The 22,600-nt window shown below is 40.7% G+C and overlaps 1 protein-coding gene across 6 annotated transcripts in view; it reads left to right on the plus strand.

The window, feature by feature from the left end:
- The first annotated feature begins 4,343 nt into the window (after positions 1-4,343).
- RAPGEF2 (Rap guanine nucleotide exchange factor 2) overlaps positions 4,344-22,600 on the plus strand; it is a 320,476-nt gene continuing 302,219 nt past the window's right edge. For 4 of the 6 annotated variants that reach the window (XM_034772690.1, XM_034772694.1, XM_034772691.1 and 1 more), the window contains exon 1: positions 4,345-4,937. In XM_034772690.1, the coding sequence (XP_034628581.1) occupies positions 4,869-4,937 (69 nt within the window). In that variant the 5' untranslated portion in view covers positions 4,345-4,868. Of the gene's footprint in view, positions 4,938-22,600 lie in introns of all 6 variants that reach the window. The other 2 variants (XM_034772696.1, XM_034772692.1) reach the window with 2 other exon arrangements.

Genomic DNA, 22,600 nt, shown 5'->3' on the forward strand with positions numbered 1-22,600 from the left:
CTTGCCAGGAAGTTAAAGAAGTATGGATTGCATGAATGGACTATAAGGTGGATAGAAAGCTGGCTAGATTGTTGGGCTCAACGGGTAGTGATCAACGGCTCGATATCTAGTTTGCAGCCGGTATCAAGCAGAGTGCGCCAGAGGTCGGTCCTGGGGCCAGTTTTGTTCAACATCTTTATTAATGATCTAGATGAGGGGATGAATTGCACCCTCAGCAAGTTCACAGATGACACTAAATTGGGGGGAGAGGTAGATATGCTGGAGAGTAGGGATACTGTCCAGCGTGATCACTTCTGTTGATCTGTTGGCAATGCTCCTACTAATACAACCCAATATGCTGTTTGCCTTCTTGGCAACAAGGACACATTATTGACTCATATCCAGCTTCTTGTTCACTGTAATCCCCAGGTCCTTTTCTGCAAAACTGCTGCTTAGCCAGTCGGTCCCCAGCTGGTAGCAGTGCATGGGATTCTTCCTTCCTAAGTGCAGGACTCTGCACTTGTCCTTGTTGAACCTCATCAGATTTCTTTTGGACAGATTGGAGGATTGAGATTGAGTCCTCCATCCTTAGAGGTTTTTAAGGTCCGGCTTGACAAAGCCCTGGCTGGGATGATTTAGTTGGTGTTGGTCCTGCTTTGAGCAGGAGAGTGGACTAGATGAGCTCCTGAGGTCTCTTCCAACCCTAATATTCTGATTCTGACTGTTTTGCTGACTAGCAGCAAGAGAAGTGCTCAAAGTGAACCTGACTTGGGCCTCTCTGATCCTGAGGTGGATAAAAACATTTGGAAGCATCTGCATTAAATTCTAAATATGTCACTTGTAGACATTGAGTAGGTTATCACATTTTAATTAGATACATTATTGTTGTGTACTCAGAAAAGTAATGAAATATATTTAGATATGCTTCTCCAGTAGTCCCAACAATTCCCATTCCTAATTGTTTATTTGTGGGATGATGGGATTTTGCCATATACTTATAACCAATGTTTGCTATACAGTTTAAATAATGAGTGTTGAAAAAAATTCTCATTGAAACCAAACACCATTATGACTCTCAAATACTATGGTAATACACACCATAAAATAGATTAATCACCAAAGTAAAATACTTAGAGACTCTGTTAAAGCTATTAATTTTAAGCTTACTAATGACAATTGTATGTTAAAATAGAGTGGGTAGCTTTGTTTTGATTTGCATATCATTCTATCTGCAGGTCAAACTAGCTATTCTGCTTGTAACATAAAGAATCAGTGCACTCTCAAATGCTTCAAGAACAGTGCCAGTGAGTGTTTGATATGCTCTTGTGGCACTTCCACTATGAGTAAACTTCACAAAGAAAATTTCAGCACTTCAGCTTGATGGTAGGTTGCTCAGAAGAGAAACTGGCACTTTCACACAGTTGCAGCCTACCTCATTAATTTGAAGGAACAATATATTTTTTTCTGTTTGGGGGGAGGGGGGTCTGAAGCATATTTAAAACTAATATTTTTAGGGAGTAGGAAATTACATTTTCATCCTTTCAGTTTAAACAACATCTTGTCTTTTTAAGGACTAACTCCATGTGCACTGAAAACCAAGGAGAAGCTGAGATTTGGAGCTACCTCCAGTTGCTCCAACACTCTAAACAGAATCCTCTACACTGGCCACAAAAGCATTTCATTAAGCTGGGAGCATATGGGATCAGGCCCCAAGACTCTAATTTGTTTACTTTTACAGCTCCTTGTATTGGTAAAGACCTGTATGTAGAAACTGATTAGGTTTAGTAAATTTCCCTGTGAATCCACAGAGGACTTAAGCAGTCAGTTTTACCTAAAACAAGCCTGTAAATTACAAGGACAGTGTTAGTTCACTTTAGGCCCCAAATGTAGGTTTTGTAAAAAAAAATAAGCTTTTAAATAAATTTTCATTTGCTTAAATTTCAAAAAATTAGAAATAAACATTACTCTATAGTGTTTGCAACTTAAAAGGTGCAAACTTGTGCTAGTGTTTGAAAATCTGCAACTTGAAAATTTTTAAATATTTATAATGTTAACAATGTTTACATCACATAACACAGTAGTGAAGAATACAAATTGTATTTGGAAAGCAAATCCATTGAATGGTTCTACATTGCTGAAATTATTATGTGTAATTAACAAGTATTATTTGTCAAGCATCTGTGGTATGCTCAATGTTATGGTAAACACAAATAACGTCAGTCCTTGCAGCAAGAACCTCATAGTTTAAAAGTCAGGCTCCTATAAGACAAAATTCATTAGAGGACCCAAAGAAAATTAAAACATTACACTGTTTTTCTTTCTCTATTCTTCTCTTACATAATGGTGATGTAAAGAGGATATTTGGCTGATGCTGATTAGCATAGAGACGAGTGACAAGAGTGGGCTTGTGAAAGAAATTACAACCAAATTTTAAAAAGTATTTAGGCATCAAACTCCGATTGAAATCAATAGAAGTCAGGTGCCTAAAAGTCCCCTGTGAGCCTAAGTTTCTGCTGGTCAGCATTCACAAAGCTGCCTGAAGTCCCGATGCCACCATCCCCAGCTACCAAGCAGCTCAGTGTTCTAGTTCAAGCTGAAACTTTGGAGGCCCTGAAGCAGGATTCTCAAACTAGGCAGTAGAATGCCTATCTTGTCAACAGGGCACAATCCTGTAGGTGTTCTCTGAGCATGCCTAAAACTGGTCAGATCCTGAAGCAAGCAGCTTGGATACAGGCCACAAACGTAGCACACCACCCACCCATCCACCCAAACAACAGCCAAAAGCTCAGGAAGTGTAGTGCAAGTGTAAGAGGTATCTCAACTATGAGAACAAGACAGATTCGGCTACAAGAGCATAGGCTACTTAAGCGGCAGACCTGGCTTCGGAGAAGGTTTATAGATGAAGATTCCAAGCAGAGGGAGGTGCCAACCTCTGGCCTGTGCATCAGGCCAGCTGTTTAAACACCCTAAGTCCCTCTCCCTGGCATTTCACTGCTGGCTAGTTTAGGCAACTCCCTAGTCAACGTGCTACCTTCTGAAGATCCCTTTCTTATGTGACCAACTCTTCCCACACATTGTATGGGGAGCCTAGGCTGCTAGTCCAGGGCTGAGGATTTCACTTGGTGTCAGGTGGCGCAACACCTAAATACCACTGAGGATGTGGGCTGAGATTATTGTGATGAATTGGGGAAAGCCATGAGGATTTGGTTTAGATTATATAGGGCCCCTGCTGAAGATATTTGTTAGCAAAGTTTTTAATTTGGGGATCTTGCTAGATTCCTAGCTGCTTTTAGATGATGATAGCAGCAGCAATACCTCTGGCTCCTATTAGAAAGTCCAACCTTTCCTCTGTGACCTGCCTACTATAATCCTTGGAACTAATCTTGTTATACAATAGCTCGGTGGTATACTGGAAGGATTCCTGCACTGGTGTGTGAATAGTCACAGATTGAAATCCCTGGCAGGTCTCTTGAACAAGTAATCAACATTCTTTGGCCTTTAAGCTTTTAATCATTAGGATACTTTACTGAGAAATGTGGTGTATTCTCTATCAGTTGACGTCTTTAAATCATGACTGGATGTCTCTCTAAACAATATGCTATCATCAGAAATTATGGCTTGATGCAGATATTTCTATGAAATATCTGAAATTCTAAATCCTGTTAAATGTAAAACAGACTAGATGATCATAATGGTCCCTCCTAGCCTTGACAATCTATAGTTTTGCCAGGGTTAAAATGGATTATTGCAATGTCCTCCATATTGGACCATAACTTAAATCCATCCATGAAATGAATATGGTGCAGAGTCTGGCAATCTGCTTCTATAGCTGGTTAAGCCACATTACAATCCCCTGAATAGGTACCTGCACCTTTCACCTGTTGGTTTACCAAGTTAAGGTGTTGATTTTGCTGTATGAACCCTAGTGGCCTTAGTCCTGCCTTTGCCAGCGATGGCCTCACATCCCATGGGGACTGGTGGCTGCTAGTAGGGGCACTAGGCTTTGAAGCCTGCCCCGCATCTCGCTGACCAGAGATGGCCGTACAGTTTCCCTCCTGGTCTGTGTGTCCTGTGGGAAGGAGGTCAGGGCTCGGGGGAGACTGAGAGCAATGCCCAGGTGCGAGGGGGCGGGGCGGGGGGTACTCGGGGGGGGGGGGCTGTACAGCTGTATAGTGACCAGGGCCGCGAGACCCCCCTAACAATAGCGGGCGGCGCCTGGCGGGCACGGCAGGAAGGTGTCGGCCGAGAGCCGAGCCGAGCCGGGCCGGGGGGCGGGAGCTGGGCGCGGCCCCTCCCCGAGCGCTGCTGCGGCCGCTGGCCGCTCCCCGCCGGTGTGGCTCGCTCCTCACCATGGTTGCAGCAGCACAAAGCCGCCAGCGCAGGAGGCCGCTCCCCCCCTGAGAGCCCGGCCCCGCCCGCGCCGAGCCAGCCACCTCCCCGCGCCCAGCCGGGAGCGCAGCCCCGCAGTCCCCGGCAGCCCGGATGGGAGGCGCCGGCGGGGATGCAGCAGCCGCGGAGCGGGACGGCGGAGCCCAGTAGAGCAGGAGCCGGGAGCCGCCGCCAGGCGCCAGGACCGCGGGAGCCCCCGGGCCGCTCTCCCCGCTGCCGGCCGGGCTTGTCCGGGCGGCGGCGCTGCTGAGTCCCGGCGTTTCACCCCAGCGGCCGCGAGTCCGGAGCCGGGCCGGAGCAGCGAGAGGCCGCGCCCGCCGCGCAGCGACAGGAGCCGGGACCCCGACGGGACCGAGCCCCGCTCCCCCACCGCGCGCCTTCGGGACCGGGGCTCGGCGCAGTTTCCGACCCCACTCCGCACCCAGCAGGAGCCGCGGCCGGAGCCCAGGCAGGAGGCGGCGGGGCCGGGGCGCTGCAGCCCGGGGCAGAGAAGGGGCGAGATGGCGTCGTACGTGGATAACAGCTTCCGCCAGGCGGTGATGAAGAACCCGGCGGAGAGGAGCCCCCAGGTACCCCTTTGCTCCTCCCTCCCTTGTTCCTCCCTCCCAGCGGCCCGGAGAGGAGCCTCCGGTACTCTCTGTCCGCCCCTGCTCCCGCTCTCCCGCGTACTGCCCCAGAGGGGAGCCCCCCGCGCCCAGGACCTACCCCGTACAGTACCCTCCCAGGTATCTACTCACCGCTGCCCCGGAGAAGAGTCCCTACATCCTTTGTTTATTTTCTCCCCTTTCAAGAGGAGCCTAATCTCGGGTGCCTACCCCCATTTTTTCCCCTGTCCAAGAGCCCCAAGGTACAGGCAGGCACGACTTGATCTATGCCCCCTGGGTACTGCACATAGGGGCAACAGGTAACGATTTACCTATACGTGCTTCCAGGTACCAGAGTGCAGTTTTCCGTATTCACCCTCCACTCACCCCGACCAGAGCCCCCAGATAACGAGTCCTTCGTTCGCCAACATTTCCTATAGCTACTTCTTGTTTATCTCTTGTTTGTCTCACACATATACCACAAACATCTCATCTGTTTCCAGTACTCCTTTCTCTATCTGTAGCTAATCTGTTTTCAGACATCTCTAATCCCTTTTCCCACTCACGGGCTAGAGGAACAATCCTATTCACAACCAGCTCTAGTTTTAGGATTTCTCTTCCTTTCCCTCCCCCCAGTAGTGTTATTACTTTTTGGGGGCTCACATCCCCTTAATCTGTCCTTGCATTCCTACCACCTCTATCTTTGCCTAAAATTGGGCAGAGAACTCATCTGTGTGGTCAGACAGCAGCAGAGGAGAAAGGGGGGGCACCTCTTTGGCAGTGAGTTTCATAAATCCTGAAAGCTGACTCTGTGGGAAACAGTCAGATTTAGTAACTGCTGCTGTTTTCCTCTCTTCCTTTTGAAAAGTGTTTTAAAATAAAACACTATCGTGTTAATAGAAACTTTGAATACCATAGTGTGCATAGAAGTGCATGATACAACATATTCACTGTTATACAAACTTTACTCAGCCAAAATATTGATGTATAGGATTGCTAGCTCACGGACAGAGAAAAAAATATTTTGAATACATTTTTTTTCATATTGCACAACTGAGTGGCCTTTTATATTGTTGGCCATTGATTAACTGAGGTTATGTATCTGTTCCCAATACAACACAAGTACAGTAGTTTAATTCTGGAATTGAATTAACTTTGTACATCTATAGCTCATTACAGCATTACTGACCCATACATTTATCAGAGAGGTGAGTGTGGTATTTTTGGCAAATCTCTGCCTCCCAAAAATAGGGTGAAATTCTTGCACAGTAGTATGGGAGAAAGATTTTTGAAATACTTGACTCAGGCTTTACTTGGGGGTGGGGTTGTGTATGTGTGGGATAAATAAAAATTGATGCAGTCATTTGCTCCTGCAGGATTGAAAGCACACACGGCTTTATAAACATTAGAGACAGAAGGGGAAGAAAATGTGTAAAAATGTTTTGACTGTTAGTTGTTGTTTTTTTGAATCACATCAAGGTGAGTGAGTTCTTTCTGCTTTGGAGTGGTGACTGGATGCTATTGCTGCCAACCATCTAAACACAAATAAGCTTTATGCTGATCCCTATGTCAAGCTGTAGTTCAGTAGCTAATGATTCAAGGAGTTACTTTGCTCATTAGTTGCAGTGCCATCTGTCCTGGTTTCTAAAGATTTGTCCTGTTTCTCTCAGATCTCAGCGTGTCCTGATCTTAGTGAGCGGCTTTATTTTTAATTACCATGGTTACTTATGATTTTGCCAGATTTCTGATTGGCTGTTGACATTTTAAATTGGGGGCGAGGAAAGAACTTTGACTTTTTAGGCAGCATCCAGAATTCCTTCCTCCTACTTCAGATAAGTCATTGTGGATACACTATTTTTCATCCTGGTGTTTGTGACAAAGACAGATCACATATGGAAAAGTATGGCACGTGTATCACAGTTAGAAAAGATGGTCCTGCTTTTACGAAAAAACATAAAGAAAATTATCTCATTCTAGAACAAATTCCTTTTATTATGTTGAAACTAAAGTTGTGTCCCTGTGTCCTTGCCTGACCTTTCCAAATGTCTATTATAGTACTTGCCGTAAATGTTGGCACCAGTATGAAACCCTCTAGGTATCAGTAGCACATAGTTATTGAAAAGTTAGATTTGGAGACAGAGTGCTGTTATTTCAGAAGGATACTATTTGTTAATGTAGCAAGATCCCTTGTTCTGGGAGAATCTTAAATTCCAGTAATGGGAGTCAGACAGGGATGTCAGAGATCTTGGGAGAAGATTATAAAAAGACTGTCAGTTGGTCAGCAGCAGGGATATTGGCAGTTGCTCAGAAATCGGTCAGTCAGGTAGTGGGCCTTCAAACCAGCCTGTGAGAGACAAAACTTCCACTGTGACAGTTGTATATCTGTGCCAAATAAAGTGAACTGTTAAACTTTCCTGTGTCCCTGCCAATCTGTTTAAAAAAAAAAAAAAAAAAGAAATGACGCAGTGAAGACACTAGCATGAATGCAGGGGGTAGAGCCAATGTGAAGAACACAGTGTAGAAAGCTAAATCCAGAACACCAGGGTTGTATTAACACAGCAAAACTTCAAGTATCAGTACACCAAAAGCCTACTGTAGCAGTATACACAGAAAGAAACCCTAAATCCATTAGGCTCTGACTGGCCAAAATAGTCAACAAATAAGACCAGTTCTATGGGAAACATGCTGCATTGGCAGTGCTGGAAGTCTTTGAGGTTGGTGATCAAATGTGCTTATTATTGCTTCTGGGGAGAAGGCTTGAAAGAGGAAAATTCCTTTGTTTTTTAGAATGTTTAATGGAGGGAGGGGATAGCTCAGTGGTTTGAGCATTGGCTTGTTAAACCGAGGGCTGTGAGTTCAATCCTTGAGGGGGCCACTTAGGGATCTGGGGCAAAATCAGTACTTGGTCCTGCTAGAGAAGGTAGGGGGCTGGACTTGATGACCTTTCAAGGTCCCTTCCAGTTCTAGGAGATAGGATATCTCCATATATATTTTTTTTGAGATTTAGATGTTTAAACTCATTTTCTTTAACAGTAGTTGTGAGGCAAAGGCTTGTATTTTGAAAATATACACCTTCATTTTCATCTGTGTTTTTCTGAATTGAGTGGATTGAGGGGTTATTTATTTATTTATTTATTTATTTTAAAATCATTTAAATTTCCTTTTTCTTTCTGAGAAGGAATTACTTTAGTTTAATCTTAGGGCAGACAGTGTGGCGGTGAGTAAGCTTCTTTCTTAAATACTTTGCAGTTAACAAGCAAAACTTTGAAAAGCAGTATTTTTATCAAGCCATAAAGGCCTTGGTCTTTTGCTTTTTGTCTTCCCTAAATAATAAGCCAGATTTTCCCAGAAAGGTAGTCATTTCATTTTGTTTTGAGGAATCTTCAGATATCCTTAAGTGGCATGATTCTGACTGTTACGAAAAAGGGTTGGGAGGAGAATGTATACTTTTATATTGACAGAAATGTGCATGTAAGAGAATGTGCATAGTCAAGGAAGCATCTGTTGGTCATGTTTCTTTGTTCTCTTCACTGCTTATTGAATATATTTGTGTTTTAACAAGCACTTTCTCTATATGTGACCAGCTTCTCATCCTTATTCTGTGATGTCTGTAATTCTGCATTTGACATTAGTGTTTTGCCCTTTTCTCTATATGTGACCAGCTTCTCATCCTTATTCTGTGAAGTCTGTAATTCTGCATTTGACATTAGTGTTTTGCCCTCAATTGTGATGTAAATTTACTGTAATGACTTCATTGTGAGTTGAAATGAACAGAGGACTGACTGCAGGATAGCAAGCCCTTGTTTGAATACACAGCTTTGATAACTATTAAATATGATTAAATTATGAAGGGGAGGAATCAGTGAAATCTTGTTAGAACTTTTTCCCAGTGCAGAAGTCCTGTTCTAATTTGGACAGATTTTACAATGCTCCTCTCAGAGCATTGCTTCAGAGATTATTGCAGAAAAATCTTTCACTTAATATTGTGCGGGAGTGTCCTTGTTTACACAGTGGGTATTGAAAGCCTATCTGAACTATTCTAGTCAATGGAGCGTTGTATCCTAGTTCACAAAAAAGCTTAGAAAATAATAAAACCCAAAATGCATATGGCCAGTTGTTTTACATGTGCATTATTCATTGTGTGTATTGTATAACAGAACTCTTCTCTTATGTAATTGCTTTATTAAGCTATTCATGTTGTTTTCTTTGAAGGCTTAAATAGATAGTTTGGTCACCAAACAAGTTAGTTAAACCTCTAAATGTTAATGAATTACAAACAGATTTATGCCCCCAAGCTTTATGTAATGAAGTGATTTTTTTTTTCAAAACTCTTTTTATATTTGTGGCTTCAAGCCTTTTGAAAACAATTTCTTAATGGTTTAATAGTTAAGTAAAAATAGTTGAGTGAAATATTATGCTGTCTGCAGCTTATTGTGAAGAATAAAAGTCCTCTTTAAAAAGAACTTGAAACCTAAACTACTTGCTTTTTACATGACCATTTCTATATGATACATGAACTGATAAGTAGAATGGTCAGATGTAAATTTGTTAATTTTTGCATAATTGTACTTAAATCACTTACAGTAAGATTAGAGCTGTGGGAAGAACTTGATACAAATAGTTCCTAGACCCACTGACAAGTTGCTAAAGCACTCTTCTGGAATTTGTCAGTCTGGTACATTTAACAAATTCAGTACTAGAATAATTAGTAGCAGAGGAGTGGCATTTGCAATATGCTTTATGTTGAAAGGGGAGGGCTATCTAGTTACCCATAGCTCAATACCAGTGACATCTGTTAATGTCAGAGTACCTCAAGAGAGGATGCCTCTGTTTGGCAGATATTCCATTGCCAAGTATTTGAGAGAAACAATGGTTTAACTATAGGAGGTACCTATATTTGTTCCAATTAAATTTTCAGCTTGTTCTCCAGTAGCATTGTTTCTGGAATACAGCATTCTTTTATCTGGTAACTGATGAAAGAGTTTAATTGTGTGAGAACTCATTAATAGAGGACAGGCATGAACATTAACTTCTTGATCTAGCATTATGTTGCTGAATCATTCCAAATGAGTGTAAAGCTGTTTGTAGTGCTACATGGTCATAGAAAATAAATGTTTCAAATGGTATTGTATATGGTGCTTGGTTAAAAGGACCAAGGTCAGATATATTTTTAAAATGCAGCTCTCCTAGCCATCTTACAAATGCATTTGAAGATTAAAACTAATTTTTTAAAAAAGCATTTTTTATTTTGCTGTCTACTTTTTGCATTTAGCTTGGACAATAACAATATGCAAATACAACTGTTTAGTTAATTTCTAGTTAATTTTGCTTTCAGGTTCTTCTGCACTAGCAACATGCGGTAAGGTTTGGGTTGCAAATGTCTTAGGAGAATGTTTACGTTAAAATATATAATGTATTTTTAACCATCTTTTAATGCACTTGGGCAGTTGGAAATGAAGAGAGCCAGCACAATGAGCAGCAATGTAACGTTTGCAATTTGGGAACCCCTAATCTAAGACATTAAGTGTAGCACTTCTCTTTCAGAATAAAAATGCAGAGTAATTTGTAAAAAGGAAAAAAAGATAAACTATAATTGACATAAATATTTATAACATGAGTATCTTTAGTCCTGGCGCAATGAAACAGTGATCCCATTTTTATTCATCCTGGCCTGATGCACTTGCAAACTTCAGTCCTGTCCAGTGGAAGAATGAGAAATGCAGTGGTTTCACTTACATGATATGTACTTCAAAATCTCTGAACTGGATACAATAAAACTAAAGCAAAAAAAGCTTGTTTATAAAGATTTCTGGGCTTATACGTCATGCCACTCTGATACTAGTAAAAAGTTAATATGGATCAAATAAAATATTCTTTCAATAAATGGCTTTTGTCAACTTTTAGTAATAGTGGCGGTTGTAACTAAAATTTGTGAGATTATTAGCTCTTTGATATTTGGGCTTGGTTGGCAGGGCTTGAAAAACTTGTCATGCACTTGCTTGCTGAAGGACTAAACCACCTAGACAAAGGTGGTGATTTTTATTGTATTTTATTAGAGCCCAGAGGGACAGTAACTGGCCCTGTTGAGCTAACTGGTATTCAAATTCATGGGAAGATGCAGTCCTCGTCCTGAAGTGCTTAGAATTAAATTTAAGACAAGACATAATAAGTGGGTGTAATAAATACGAGGAAAGGGAGGATAAGGAGAATAGTGATAAGGTTACATAGGTTAGCTATGTGCACAACTTGATGACTCCAAGACATTTCTTATAGGCAGAGTTGGTAGCAATGTCTGTTGTTAAGATTGTCTTACGCTTCCACTTCCATTACATGTTAACTGCTCTGAAAATTGTGTTTTGGGAAAAAATAGGTAGCTCTTGTCAATGTAATGTTTTCCCCCAAGTTTCTTTGAAAAGTCCTAGCATCTCAAGGGTGTGAGACAGCTATTTGAAGTTTCGCAAGAGAGTGTTCCTTGGGATAGGAGAAGTGGTTAGTGCTGCTTGTGGTCTCTGAAAATCACCAGTTGCAAATGTTCAGAGCTAGTTAAAAGTTGGCTGCTAAATCCCTGAACACCCCACCTGCTCTAAGCATGTGTCAACCCCCAATTCCTCCTTACGTGATAACCACAGTGTGCATGCTCCCAGGCACAGAACAAGACCTCTGGAAGAGAGTCGGGGGTGGGGCAAGGCAGGGGTTAAAATAAATAAATAAAAAAAAATCTGAGGCCACGTCTACACTACTACTTATGTTGGCAAAACTTGTGTCGTTCAGGGGTGTGGGGGGAAAAAAAAACCCCACACCGGCATAAGTGTTAGTTTGTATAGCGCTATATCGACTTAAATGTGTTAAAGTTGCAAAGACAACCAGTCAAAAGTTAGGACATCCTGCCCCCTTACGTGTATACAAGATGATAGTCTTTAAGTACATGATGGCATATTATGATTCGTGCCTTATTGAGTGTATAGCTAGGTAGTGCCCAGTAAATGAGGCAATGGTTTAGTGTGTGTTTTTTATACCTACCATTCAATGTCTGACCCAATGCGTTACTTAGGGCACACTGTTCAAAGCCTGCACTGAATATGGAATTTTTATTTGTGGGTTTTTGTGTTATGTGATGGTAGCATCTGAGTGCCTCATAAACACTAATTAATTTATTTTCACAAAACCTCAGTGTGGCAGTGATATATTGATTATCACTATTTTACAGATAGACAACAGAGACAGAAATATTAAGGCCAAAACTTGCAAAAGCGTACACTAATTTCATGTGCCTTCATGATTAGGTGCAGAGCATCTGCAGCTCCATTTGACTTCAGAAGCAGTTGCCAGTGTTCAGCTCTTCAGAAAATTGGGCAGCAGGTATCTCAAATTGGGTTCCCAGAAAATGAGAATACAGTTAGTAGCCAACATCATACAGAAGTCTCTGGCAGACCAATGATAAAAGCCAGTTTTCTTGAGGTCCCAGTCTAGAGCCCTACCACAAAACAATCCTTTTTCCTGCGGTCCTCTGCCCCATGCCCTATGCACCCTTAAACTTTTCAATTGAATGGGACATGGGTCCTGTAGAAAAAAGTTGCATGTGATCTTGAAATCAAAGATTGTCATGTGTACACATGAAGGCAGAACCAAGTTTATATAACCAACCTTAGTCCTGGTATTTGCCAACTTCAGAATATTTGACATTGTAGCTTTAACAGTGTCATTTTTAAGTGTGTGTTTTCCCCATGGAATTTTGAGTTTTTAAAAAATAAATCTTGAGAATGGACATTCCACCCCATGCAACTACAGCAACCCCACATATATAGCAACCCCTCATATACACATCACAAATTGCAGTTTGAGCTAAAGGAGAATCTCCATTAGCTAAGACAGTAGTGAGCTGTTGTCCTCTATTTGTCCCGGTCAGTGGAGGACGTTGTAGTGCACGCTTTAAGTAGCCTACTAGCAAATGTTTGCCAGGTAGCAGTAGAATCCTAGGAATCAGGATTATAGGGTTTTATTGATGGCTCTGGAGAAAGATGTGTGGTCTAGTGATTAAAGCAAGGGACTAAGAGTAAAATCCTAGATGCCAATTGCTTAGTGATGCTTTGCATATTTATATAGTGCTTATTCATCTGTAAGACTCAAAGCACTTTGTGAACATGGGTACACTGGAGCAGTTCAGTTTTTCATACACAATAGTCACACACATAGATTTAGCATATTCATTCTGAGAGGCAGTATGTAATTGAATGGATGAGTCTTGGGTTTTATTTTCTGTCCTACCCAGCATGATCTTTGAAAAAATTTCAGATTTAGTTAATTTATATACCTCTACCTCAATATAATGTGACCCGATATAACACAAATTCAGATATAACGCGGTAAAGCAGTGCTCCGGGGGGGGCGGGGCTGCGCACTCCGGTGGATCAAAGCAAGTTCGATGTAATGCAGTTTCACCTATAATGCGGTAAGATTTTTTGGCTCCCGAGGACAGCGTTCCATCGAGGTAGAGGTGTATATAAAATTGAGGGGGGGAAATACCGAAGGAAGTAGGAAAATATGGGTGAGGCCTTGCCCAAGATGGGTTGTGGTGTACCTACATTACTGTTCTTTGTAACACTAGTCTTCTTTGGGAAGGTAACAGATGATTTCAGTAAGGCATTTGATACGGTTCCACATTGGGAAATATTAGCTAAATTGGAAAAGATGGGGATCAATATGAAAATTGAAAGGTGGATAAGGAACTGGTGAAAGGGGAGACTACAACGGGTCATACTGAAAGGTGAACTGTCAGGCTGGGAGGAGGTTACTAGTGGAGTTCCTCAGGGATCGGTTTTGGGACCAAGCTTATTTAATCTTTTTATTACTGACCTTGACACAAAAAGTGAGAATATGCTAATAAAGTTTGCAGATGACACGAAGCTGGGAGGTATTGCCAATACAGAGAGGGACTGGGATATCCCACAGGAAGATCTGGATGACCTTGTAAACTGGAGTAATTGTAATAGGATGAAATTTAATAGTGAAAAGTGCAAGGTCATGCATTTAGGGATTAATAACAAGAATTGTTGTTATAAACTGGGGAAACATCTCTTGGAAGTAACAGAGGAGGAGAAGGACCTTGGAGTATTGGTTGATCACAGGATGACTATGAGCTGCCAGTGTGATATGGCTGTGAAAAAAGCTAATGCGGTCTTGGGATGCATCAGGCAAGGTATTTCCAGCAGAGATAAGGAGGTGTTAGTACTGTTATACCAGGCACTGGTGAGACCTCATTTGGAATATTGTGTGCAGTTTTGGTCTCCCATGTTTAAGAAGGATGAATTCAAACTGGAACAGGTACAGAGAAGGGCTACTAGGATGATTCGAGGAATGGAAAACCTGTTGTATGAAAGGAGACTCAAAGAGCTTGGCTTGTTTAGCCTAACCAAAAGAAGGCTGAGGGGAGATATTATTGCTTTCTATAAATATATCAGAGGGATAAATACCAGGGAGGGAGAGGAATTATTTAAGCTCAGTACCAATGTGGACACAAGAACAAATGGATATAAACTGGCCATCAGATGAAGGTTTCGAACCATCAGAGGAGTGAAGTTCTGGAATAGCCTTCCAAGAGGAGCAGTGAAGGCAAAAGACACATCTGGGTTCAAGACTAAGCTTGATAAGTTTATGGAAGGAATGGTCTGATGAGATAGTCAAAGATCAATTAATTGCCAAAATTAGGCTATTAGCGGTAAATATGCCCAATGGCTGTGATGGGACACTAGATAGGGTGGGATCTGAGTTACTACAGAGAATTCTTTCCTGGGTGTCTGGCTGGTGAGTCTTGCCCACATGCTCAGGGTTTAGCTGATTGCCATATTTGGGGTCGGGAAGGAATTTTCCTTCAGGGCAGATTGGCAGAGGCCCTGGGGTTTTTTTCACCTTCCTCTGCAGCATGGAGCATGGGTCACTTGCTGGAGGAATCTCTGCACCTTGAAGTCTTTAAACCATAAGTTGAGGACTTCAATAGCTCAAACATAAGTCAGGGGTTTGTTACGGGAGTGAGTGGGTGAGATTCTATGGTCTGTGTTGTGCAGGAGGTCAGACTAGAAGATCATAATGGTCCCTTCTGACCTTAAAGTCTATGAGTGGAAGAGAAGGTTAGAACTCATGGTCCTCCTATTTCCTAGCTTGGTATATGAAAATTCCCTTAGGATACTCTGAAGGAATGTTGTCACCATCATTCCAGCTTGAACTGTAACTGCATTTGTTGGGGATGGAGGCTGTGTGGTTTGGGAGTATGCGCTGCATAGTTGGAATACTCAATGAAGAATTAGTGTCTAAATTCTATGGCATACATAAAATGGTGATTTTCGTCTGGCTTACAACTTGGCCAAATTTGAACATAATGTTATAGGAAACATCGCATCTCAGGGCTGTCTGCCTGCCAGACTTCAGCTTCCTACTTCAAACCTCTCAGGAGACCAAAAGTGTTGTTTTAAAAAAAATTGTCAAAATTACCTATTTTTCACTAACATTGCTCTTGGAAATGACTAAACCACTCTTGCTCAAAGCATCCCCCCCAAAATCAACCTGAGACAGAGACCAAGCATGCAAAACTACTTTTTTTCCAATGGTTAGTTTGACAAAACTAGAAGTGAAAACCGTTTTCATGGAAAATGTTAGAACAACCTTAATTATAAATGTCTACTTTGACTATAATGACCCACACTGGCCCTTTATTTCACTTGATAATTTCCTGCAAGAATCATAGGAGTAAGCTTGTCTTAAAATCACTCCTCTACATCAAATACTTCATTAGACTAGTTCAAGGAGAGCGTTCAATGCAGAATAGTCAGCATGGAAGAACATGGGAAGGTTTTTATAGGACCCATGAACAAAAAGGTGGCTGAGGCTGGTATCGGGGGCCTGGGGGAAGTGCTCAAAAAGATAGAGCATTTGTGCAGCATCCCATATGATGGGGCCACAACTCAGATGGTGGATTGGCAAGACTACTCAAAATATCGACAGGGTCTTGCATAGAGGAGGAAGGAGCTAGAAGTGGTCTACCAGGGGTTGGGATTGTGGGTGTGAATTAGTGAAGAGGGGAAGTTAGTGTTGGTTGACCAGGAAGTTGATGGAAGTGAAAGAGAGAATGAACTTGTAGTGGAGCATGGTTGTGGTACTTTTTCCAGAGGGTTTCACTGGCATGTGAAAGAGAGTTGGAGTGGAGGAGGACAAGTGTGGGTGTCAGATTTTTGAAGAGGTCCAGGGTGATGGAGATTGTGGAGCAGGAGAAATCAGCAATTGAGTCAGCAGAGCTCAAGAAAAGAGATGGTCCAGCAAAAGTCAATGCTATGAATGGGTTAGAGACTGGAGAGGCATGAGGTGCACATGTGGAAAATCTGATAGGAAAATGCTTGGATGGGTTAGGTGTAGGGGTGTGTGTGTGTGTGTGTGTGTGTGGCGAGGAGAGCAGAGTTGGAAGTATTCAGAGTAGGAAGTGGAGGTTGGAATTGGAATGGTAAAGAAGCAGCCTTTTTTGGGGGATAAACTAGAACAAATATAAAATACCTCTAGTGGGATCTTGAGACAGCAGTCTGCTGAAAAGTCTAATTCCTTCCTGGCATGTTATTCCTAGTTGGTGAATGCAGTCCTTGGACACTGCTTGAGGGTTTTATCTTCAGCACCAGCCACTATCAACATGGCTATTAGGTGTCTTATAAACTTGAAACTCTATGCCTTCATATCTTCTGGAAGGGAGAAAGAGCCTTTCTTTTGCCTCATCTGTCCTTCAGAGCTTCCTCACCGCTGTGAGGTTGGGATTCAGTTATTCTGCCAATTTGTATTTTGGTGTGGTCCTCCCCTATGAGTAGTGGTCCAGTTCATTCCTCTACTGATAGTTTTCCCCAAGCTGCAGCAGTATGAAATGAACACGATTCTTGATAGTTTCACTGCTGCCCATAGGGCCCTCAGTAACAGCAATGAACTTTTTTTTTCTTCTTCTTGTTAAAGCTATGAGCAGCAGCAGCATGACAGAGGAGCTCTCAGTAGACTCAGACGCATTTAAGTTAGCAGTAAGAAACTTTTGAAACCCAGCTTCCCTTCCTGCTCTTGCACTGATCTCTAATATAGTAGCCTCAGGAGCGAGCAGTTTGTATTTACCAGGCTACAAGCCCAGGAAGCAGTTCATCAGCCCAAGCTTTTTATGTTTGCTATCTCAACTTGCATCTCAGATTTGGGAGCATGTGTCCCTACCCACAGAAGTGGCAATGAACACCCCCATCCCTCCAAACAGCATGAAACCTTCTGTTGAGCAAGGAGAATGAGTGAACAACCAGTAGAAGGGAAACCCGAGTAAAAAGGGAGAGAAAACAAGACCGGAGTGATGATGGGACAGAAGAAGAGAGAACTGCAGCACAAAAAGGTTGTATAGTACCATTGTATTACTTGAGACACCAGTTGGAATCTCAATATCAAGACTCATGCTGGAATGATCAATTTGTAGTAGTAGTGGAAAAATCAGTTATGGGCAGAAGAAATTACCAGTTTTCATGCCTGTCTGCTGATTGAACTAGCAATGGGGAAAATCATAATCTGTTTTAACATTTTTTTGCTCACTGTGGGAATAAGATTGAAGCTTGATACTAGTAAATGGCATAATGCTTACTGCATTACACTTTTTTATGTTTTTTTCCCCCTCCATTGACAAACATCAGCTCTTGATATTTGTTATGAATCTGGTTTTTTTTTTAAGTGTATGTAGGCTTCTGTACCAAACGTTACCTAGCAAGTACATTTATTCATCTGATTAGAATAGCTTTAAATCCTTTTTCAGAAAAGGTAGTCTTCTAAGCCTATTATAAAATCCAGTGGATGGACTGGTTGTAACAACTACTGTTCTCAACTTCCAGAACTCTTAAAAGCTGTCTGCTCAGGTGAATTATTGGTAAGTGATCTCTGCTCATTTTACCAGTGGCTTGGTCCCTATAATTTAGGTTTTCATAACTCACTTTTCTAGGGTAAAAGTGCAACTCTCTGTTAAGTTGATAGCTCTTAAAGCCATCATACATACACTGAACAGTCATTGTAAGAACTTAAAATTACTTTTAATAAGATAAATCATTTTCTGTAATAATTTGTAGTATCTTGTCCCTGAGAGAAAATTATTGCAAATATGAAAGTAATTTTTATTTTCTCTTGGTTGCACTTGGGAACTCTTTCCTATAGAAGACATCCCCATTTTGGCACGTTACTAGTGTAAGAAAAATTCTGTTAATGATTTTTAATCATCTAGAACTAGATGTTAATTCATGGCAAGGGAGTAGAAATAGTCTTTGAAAATGGAAGTTGAGTATGCAAACCATCTGTATTCTTTAGTTTGTATCATGGCCATGAATTTTTACTATAATTTAATTTTTGTTTTAATATTCTAGGTTTTTAAAAAGTATTTATAATATTGAATGTTAATAACATTGAAATGGGAAGTGGAGGACCATTTGTCATTTGAAGTTCTAGAGGTCAAAAGTTCTTGTCACCTACCCATTTTGTCTACCCTATGTTTCAAACTGTTTCAGACATCCTGAATGTGAACTGATTAATGCTACCTTCTCAACCATAAGTGATGGAAATTTGCTTTTAAAAAAATGAAAGCTTGTATTCCGCAGAATCTGTGTGTGTTGTCATGTCATATGCTCTTGTCAAAAATGCCAGTTGTATAATTGCATAACTGAAAAATATAATTCTATAACTTTCTCATTTCAGAATTTTGGGAAATGTCTGTGTGTAAAAATGAAAATGAATTCATGTATCTTCAAAAAGTTTACAATAAATCCATGTTCAGATGTACAGTAAATGACAAATTATTGGGAACTTTTTTACAATGTAAAAATTGGGGACTCTTCCTCTGTCATGTAAATAATTCTGAACCTACATCTTTAGAAATATGATAAAAATCTACTATACAAATTCAGGTCAGTAGTTTCATCTAAGAAGTTGGATGTGTGTGTATTCTTGTCATTATAATGGAATTCTAATTATGCCCTTAACTATGGATGGGTGATGGGTGCCTCTTTAGCATAATGTCTTAGCCTGATTCAGCTGTTCCTGCCCAGGTAAAATTCCAGTTGACTTTACAGGAAACTTACTCACAAAAGAACTGAAGGACCAGATGACTGGTGGTAATGCAATTGTGGTTTTTTTAGAGTGAGGTTAAAATATATATTTTTACCATCTCTTCACAGAAAATATAAACAGTGGTCAATATAGTCTGAAGGTGCCATTCCCAAACATAGCCTGAGCAGAGTGAAAGTGACTTGATGAATGGCAATTTCACTGCTGCCCAAAGTGTTCTGAACAGCAATAGTAATGATGAATAGTCTCTCTTTAATTTCACTTTTTCATTGAACAAATCATTAGAGAAGAGTGCACTCAAAGCAAGTTCATTTTTGTATTTTCAGGAGGATAAACTTATGTTTTCTTAAGAATCATCTAGTCCATCAGTGTTTGAACCAACTGTCATGATGGGTAGAAAGCAAGGAAACTTGGTTTGCAATATATTTTTGAGTCAGCAGACACCCATGTGCACTAATGATGGGCATCTAATAAATACTTGTAGTAATTCTATATGATTTTAATATAGTATAATCTATACTGTGTTAGAAGGTCTATGATAGACATCTGTTGACACTGATTAAAATATGTAATGTGTAGGCATACTAGAGTTGTGTATATCTCATAGCCAAGTTCCTTGATCATTTTAGTGTTTACAGGTATTTTTAAAAATAGAAAAGTAGTACACCTCTACCCCGATATAACGCTGTCCTCGGGAGCCAAAAAATCTTACTGCGTTATAGGTGAAACGGCGTTATATTGAACTTGCTTTGATCCGCCGGAGTGCGTAGCCCCGCCTTCCCCGAGCGCTGCTTTACTGTGTTATATCCGAATTCATGTTATATCAGGTCGCATTGTATCGGGGTAGAGGTGTAGCAGTAAGTTGGAAGCTTTGTTTTGTAAATGTACCACATAACGTCTTTTGAAGGCTGTGCTAAAGGGGGCAAAAAGATCCTGTTCCCCAATGGGAATTTCATAGCTAAATGGTCTCCCTATTTGTTCTGTTGTCTCTATGTATTCTTTCCTTGTATTTTTCTTTCTGAAGTAGCAGCATATCATCTTGAAAAGAAGTCTTTCTCACTTTGAAACTAAAAGGCTATAGTTCAGACTCTGATTTTGAAGACTAATTGTAGCTGCTCCATTTTAAAATAGCCCTGAAGACCAAAACAAAGACTTGGGTTGGGGGTGTGTGTGTGTGGAAATGAGCTACTGTGAATATTTGAAGTCCTATTGTCCTTTATTCTCAGTGAAGAAGGAATGTTATGTCCAGATGATGAATATATGGGAAGATTAATAGATTTTGGGGGGTAGCAAGTTGGTATACCTTTCTTGTAGTTCTCTAAAAGTAGCTGTTACAATGAAGGGCCAAAGCTGTTATAGTATGGCATTATTTTTTCAGAAGCATTTTGTCCGTGAAAAATCTGTTTTTCAGCTAAATGAAAATAGTGTAATTTGAGTGAAATATTGCAAGATTGCTTATTGTTGAGGAATTTCATAAAACTTGAAGAGGGCTTACTAATGAAGTAAATATAAATATGGAGGATGTGAGTATTATTACAGAAGACATATGCCAGAGTTCTCAGACATACAAATATACTGTACATGCTTGTCTGAGAATTACTGTTGTGGAAGGAATTTTTGTAATGGGTATTAGTTTTAACTTCTTCTCTCATCAGGATCCAGCATTGGTGAGAGAGAGACTGAGAAGGAGGTAGCAGTATCTTGGCATATAGCGTGTTGGGTGGATCTTGTATCTGTGTAATGACATCACAAGTGAATGATACTTTTCTGTGCCAGATTGGACCTTGTCTGATATCATCTGCTCCCCCACTACTCTGTTCTGCAATAAGAGGAAAAACAGCTACTTGCTATGCAGGGGTGAGAAAAGTGGCATTCTGGAGAGCATTTTGAGGGACATACAGACTTTAAGTGTAATTTGATTTTTATTGGCATGCAAACAGAATTAACATGCAAATAACCACACATGTTGACTAAGGGAAATCAGATCAGTATCCTTTAAGTCTAGAAAATACATCATATACCATGTTGTGTCTAACTTTGAAGACTATTACAAGACACTCCTTATAAAATCTTACTTAGAGAATACTCTATTTTAAGGCCAGAATTCCCTCTTCCAAACATTAACCCTACTAAAAAAGAGGATTAACAATACCTTGACAACGTAAGAGTAACAAACACCAGCTTGAATTGCTGGGTAGGTTTTGGCTACCTTTGTGAAAGGGGTTTCAGTTCAGACTATAGTAAAAAATACTGGACAAAAGAATAATCAGGACTGAATGTTAACTGTTCTGAAAAGTAGATATTAGTGTTTAAAAGTGAGCAGGTACAGAAAAATATGAGTCTTTGCATTTCATGTTGCCTGTATACAAGGCACAGTGTACTTCATAGCAAGTAAGGGATGTAGATCTTGCAGCAATGTACATAGTATGCCTGGAAAAATCTCAATTCTGTGATATCTCCAAGTAAACTTAATATATAGGATTGAATTATTAATATGGATAATACAATTAGTTCAGTAGCACCTGTTTTAATATTCAGTTTATTTTACACCAGCCACACTTTCAGTATGTTGCAGGTTATCATCTTTAGGTTTCTGAGTTAACCTAAACAAATGAGGCAGCTCAAATCTCTCATGGCTGTTTCAGATTGCTTGCACACTCTGAAAACATCACTGCATCAGTTTACGTTCTGTTCCTCTTTTCAGTGTTGTCTGCACAACCACCGAGGTAGAAACATTTAAAAAAAAATGAAAATTCAGACTCTGGAGCACTATTTTGGAGCAAGGAATGATTTCATTGGTAAATTCCACAGGTGTTTAATACACAGGACCCTGCCTATGTGAAATAAATTCGCCTTTGTTTAATTCCTAGTTGGCAGGTATATGTATTACACAAACCACAAACTGTCATCCTTGTTTGCCATCTCTTCAGAGACAGCAAAGACTGAATGGGTATGGAGATGTATGGTCCCCCCCAAGTCGTGGTTGGAATACTGTGGAGAAAATGGCACGATTGCTGCCCAAATATGGGGAAAAAAGAAACCTCTAGTCTCCATGGCTGTTGATCCAGGACCTTTCACAAAGAAATTCAGTTTTTAAAAAACAGCTTATTGGTTATGCCAATAAGAGCATAAGCAAACAAGTTGAGGTTATTACATGAAGGAATTATGTAGAAGCCAGAAACATGAGTTTTCTATGGAGACTTGCTAGGGATATTGGTCAGGTTGTCTGATGTGCTTTGACTAAATCCTTTACTGTTTGAGATAAATAAATTAGATAGGATATCTTCATTAATTTATCTCCTAGAACTGGAAGGGACCTTGAAAGGTCATCAAGTCCAGCCCCCTGCCTTCACTAGCAGGACCAAGTACTGATTTTGCCCCAGATCCCTAAGTGGCCCCCTCAAGGATTGAACTCACAACTCTCGGTTTAGCAGGCCAATGCTCAAACCATTGAGCTGTCACCCCCCACAAGCATTTTACTGAACATACTTCCTGCTAAGGAGGAAATGAACAGGCATTAAACAGTACAAATGAACAAACTAGCCTAAACT

Source organism: Trachemys scripta, chromosome 5 (assembly GCF_013100865.1).
Source record: "Trachemys scripta elegans isolate TJP31775 chromosome 5, CAS_Tse_1.0, whole genome shotgun sequence".
Taxonomy (NCBI): domain Eukaryota; kingdom Metazoa; phylum Chordata; order Testudines; family Emydidae; genus Trachemys; species Trachemys scripta.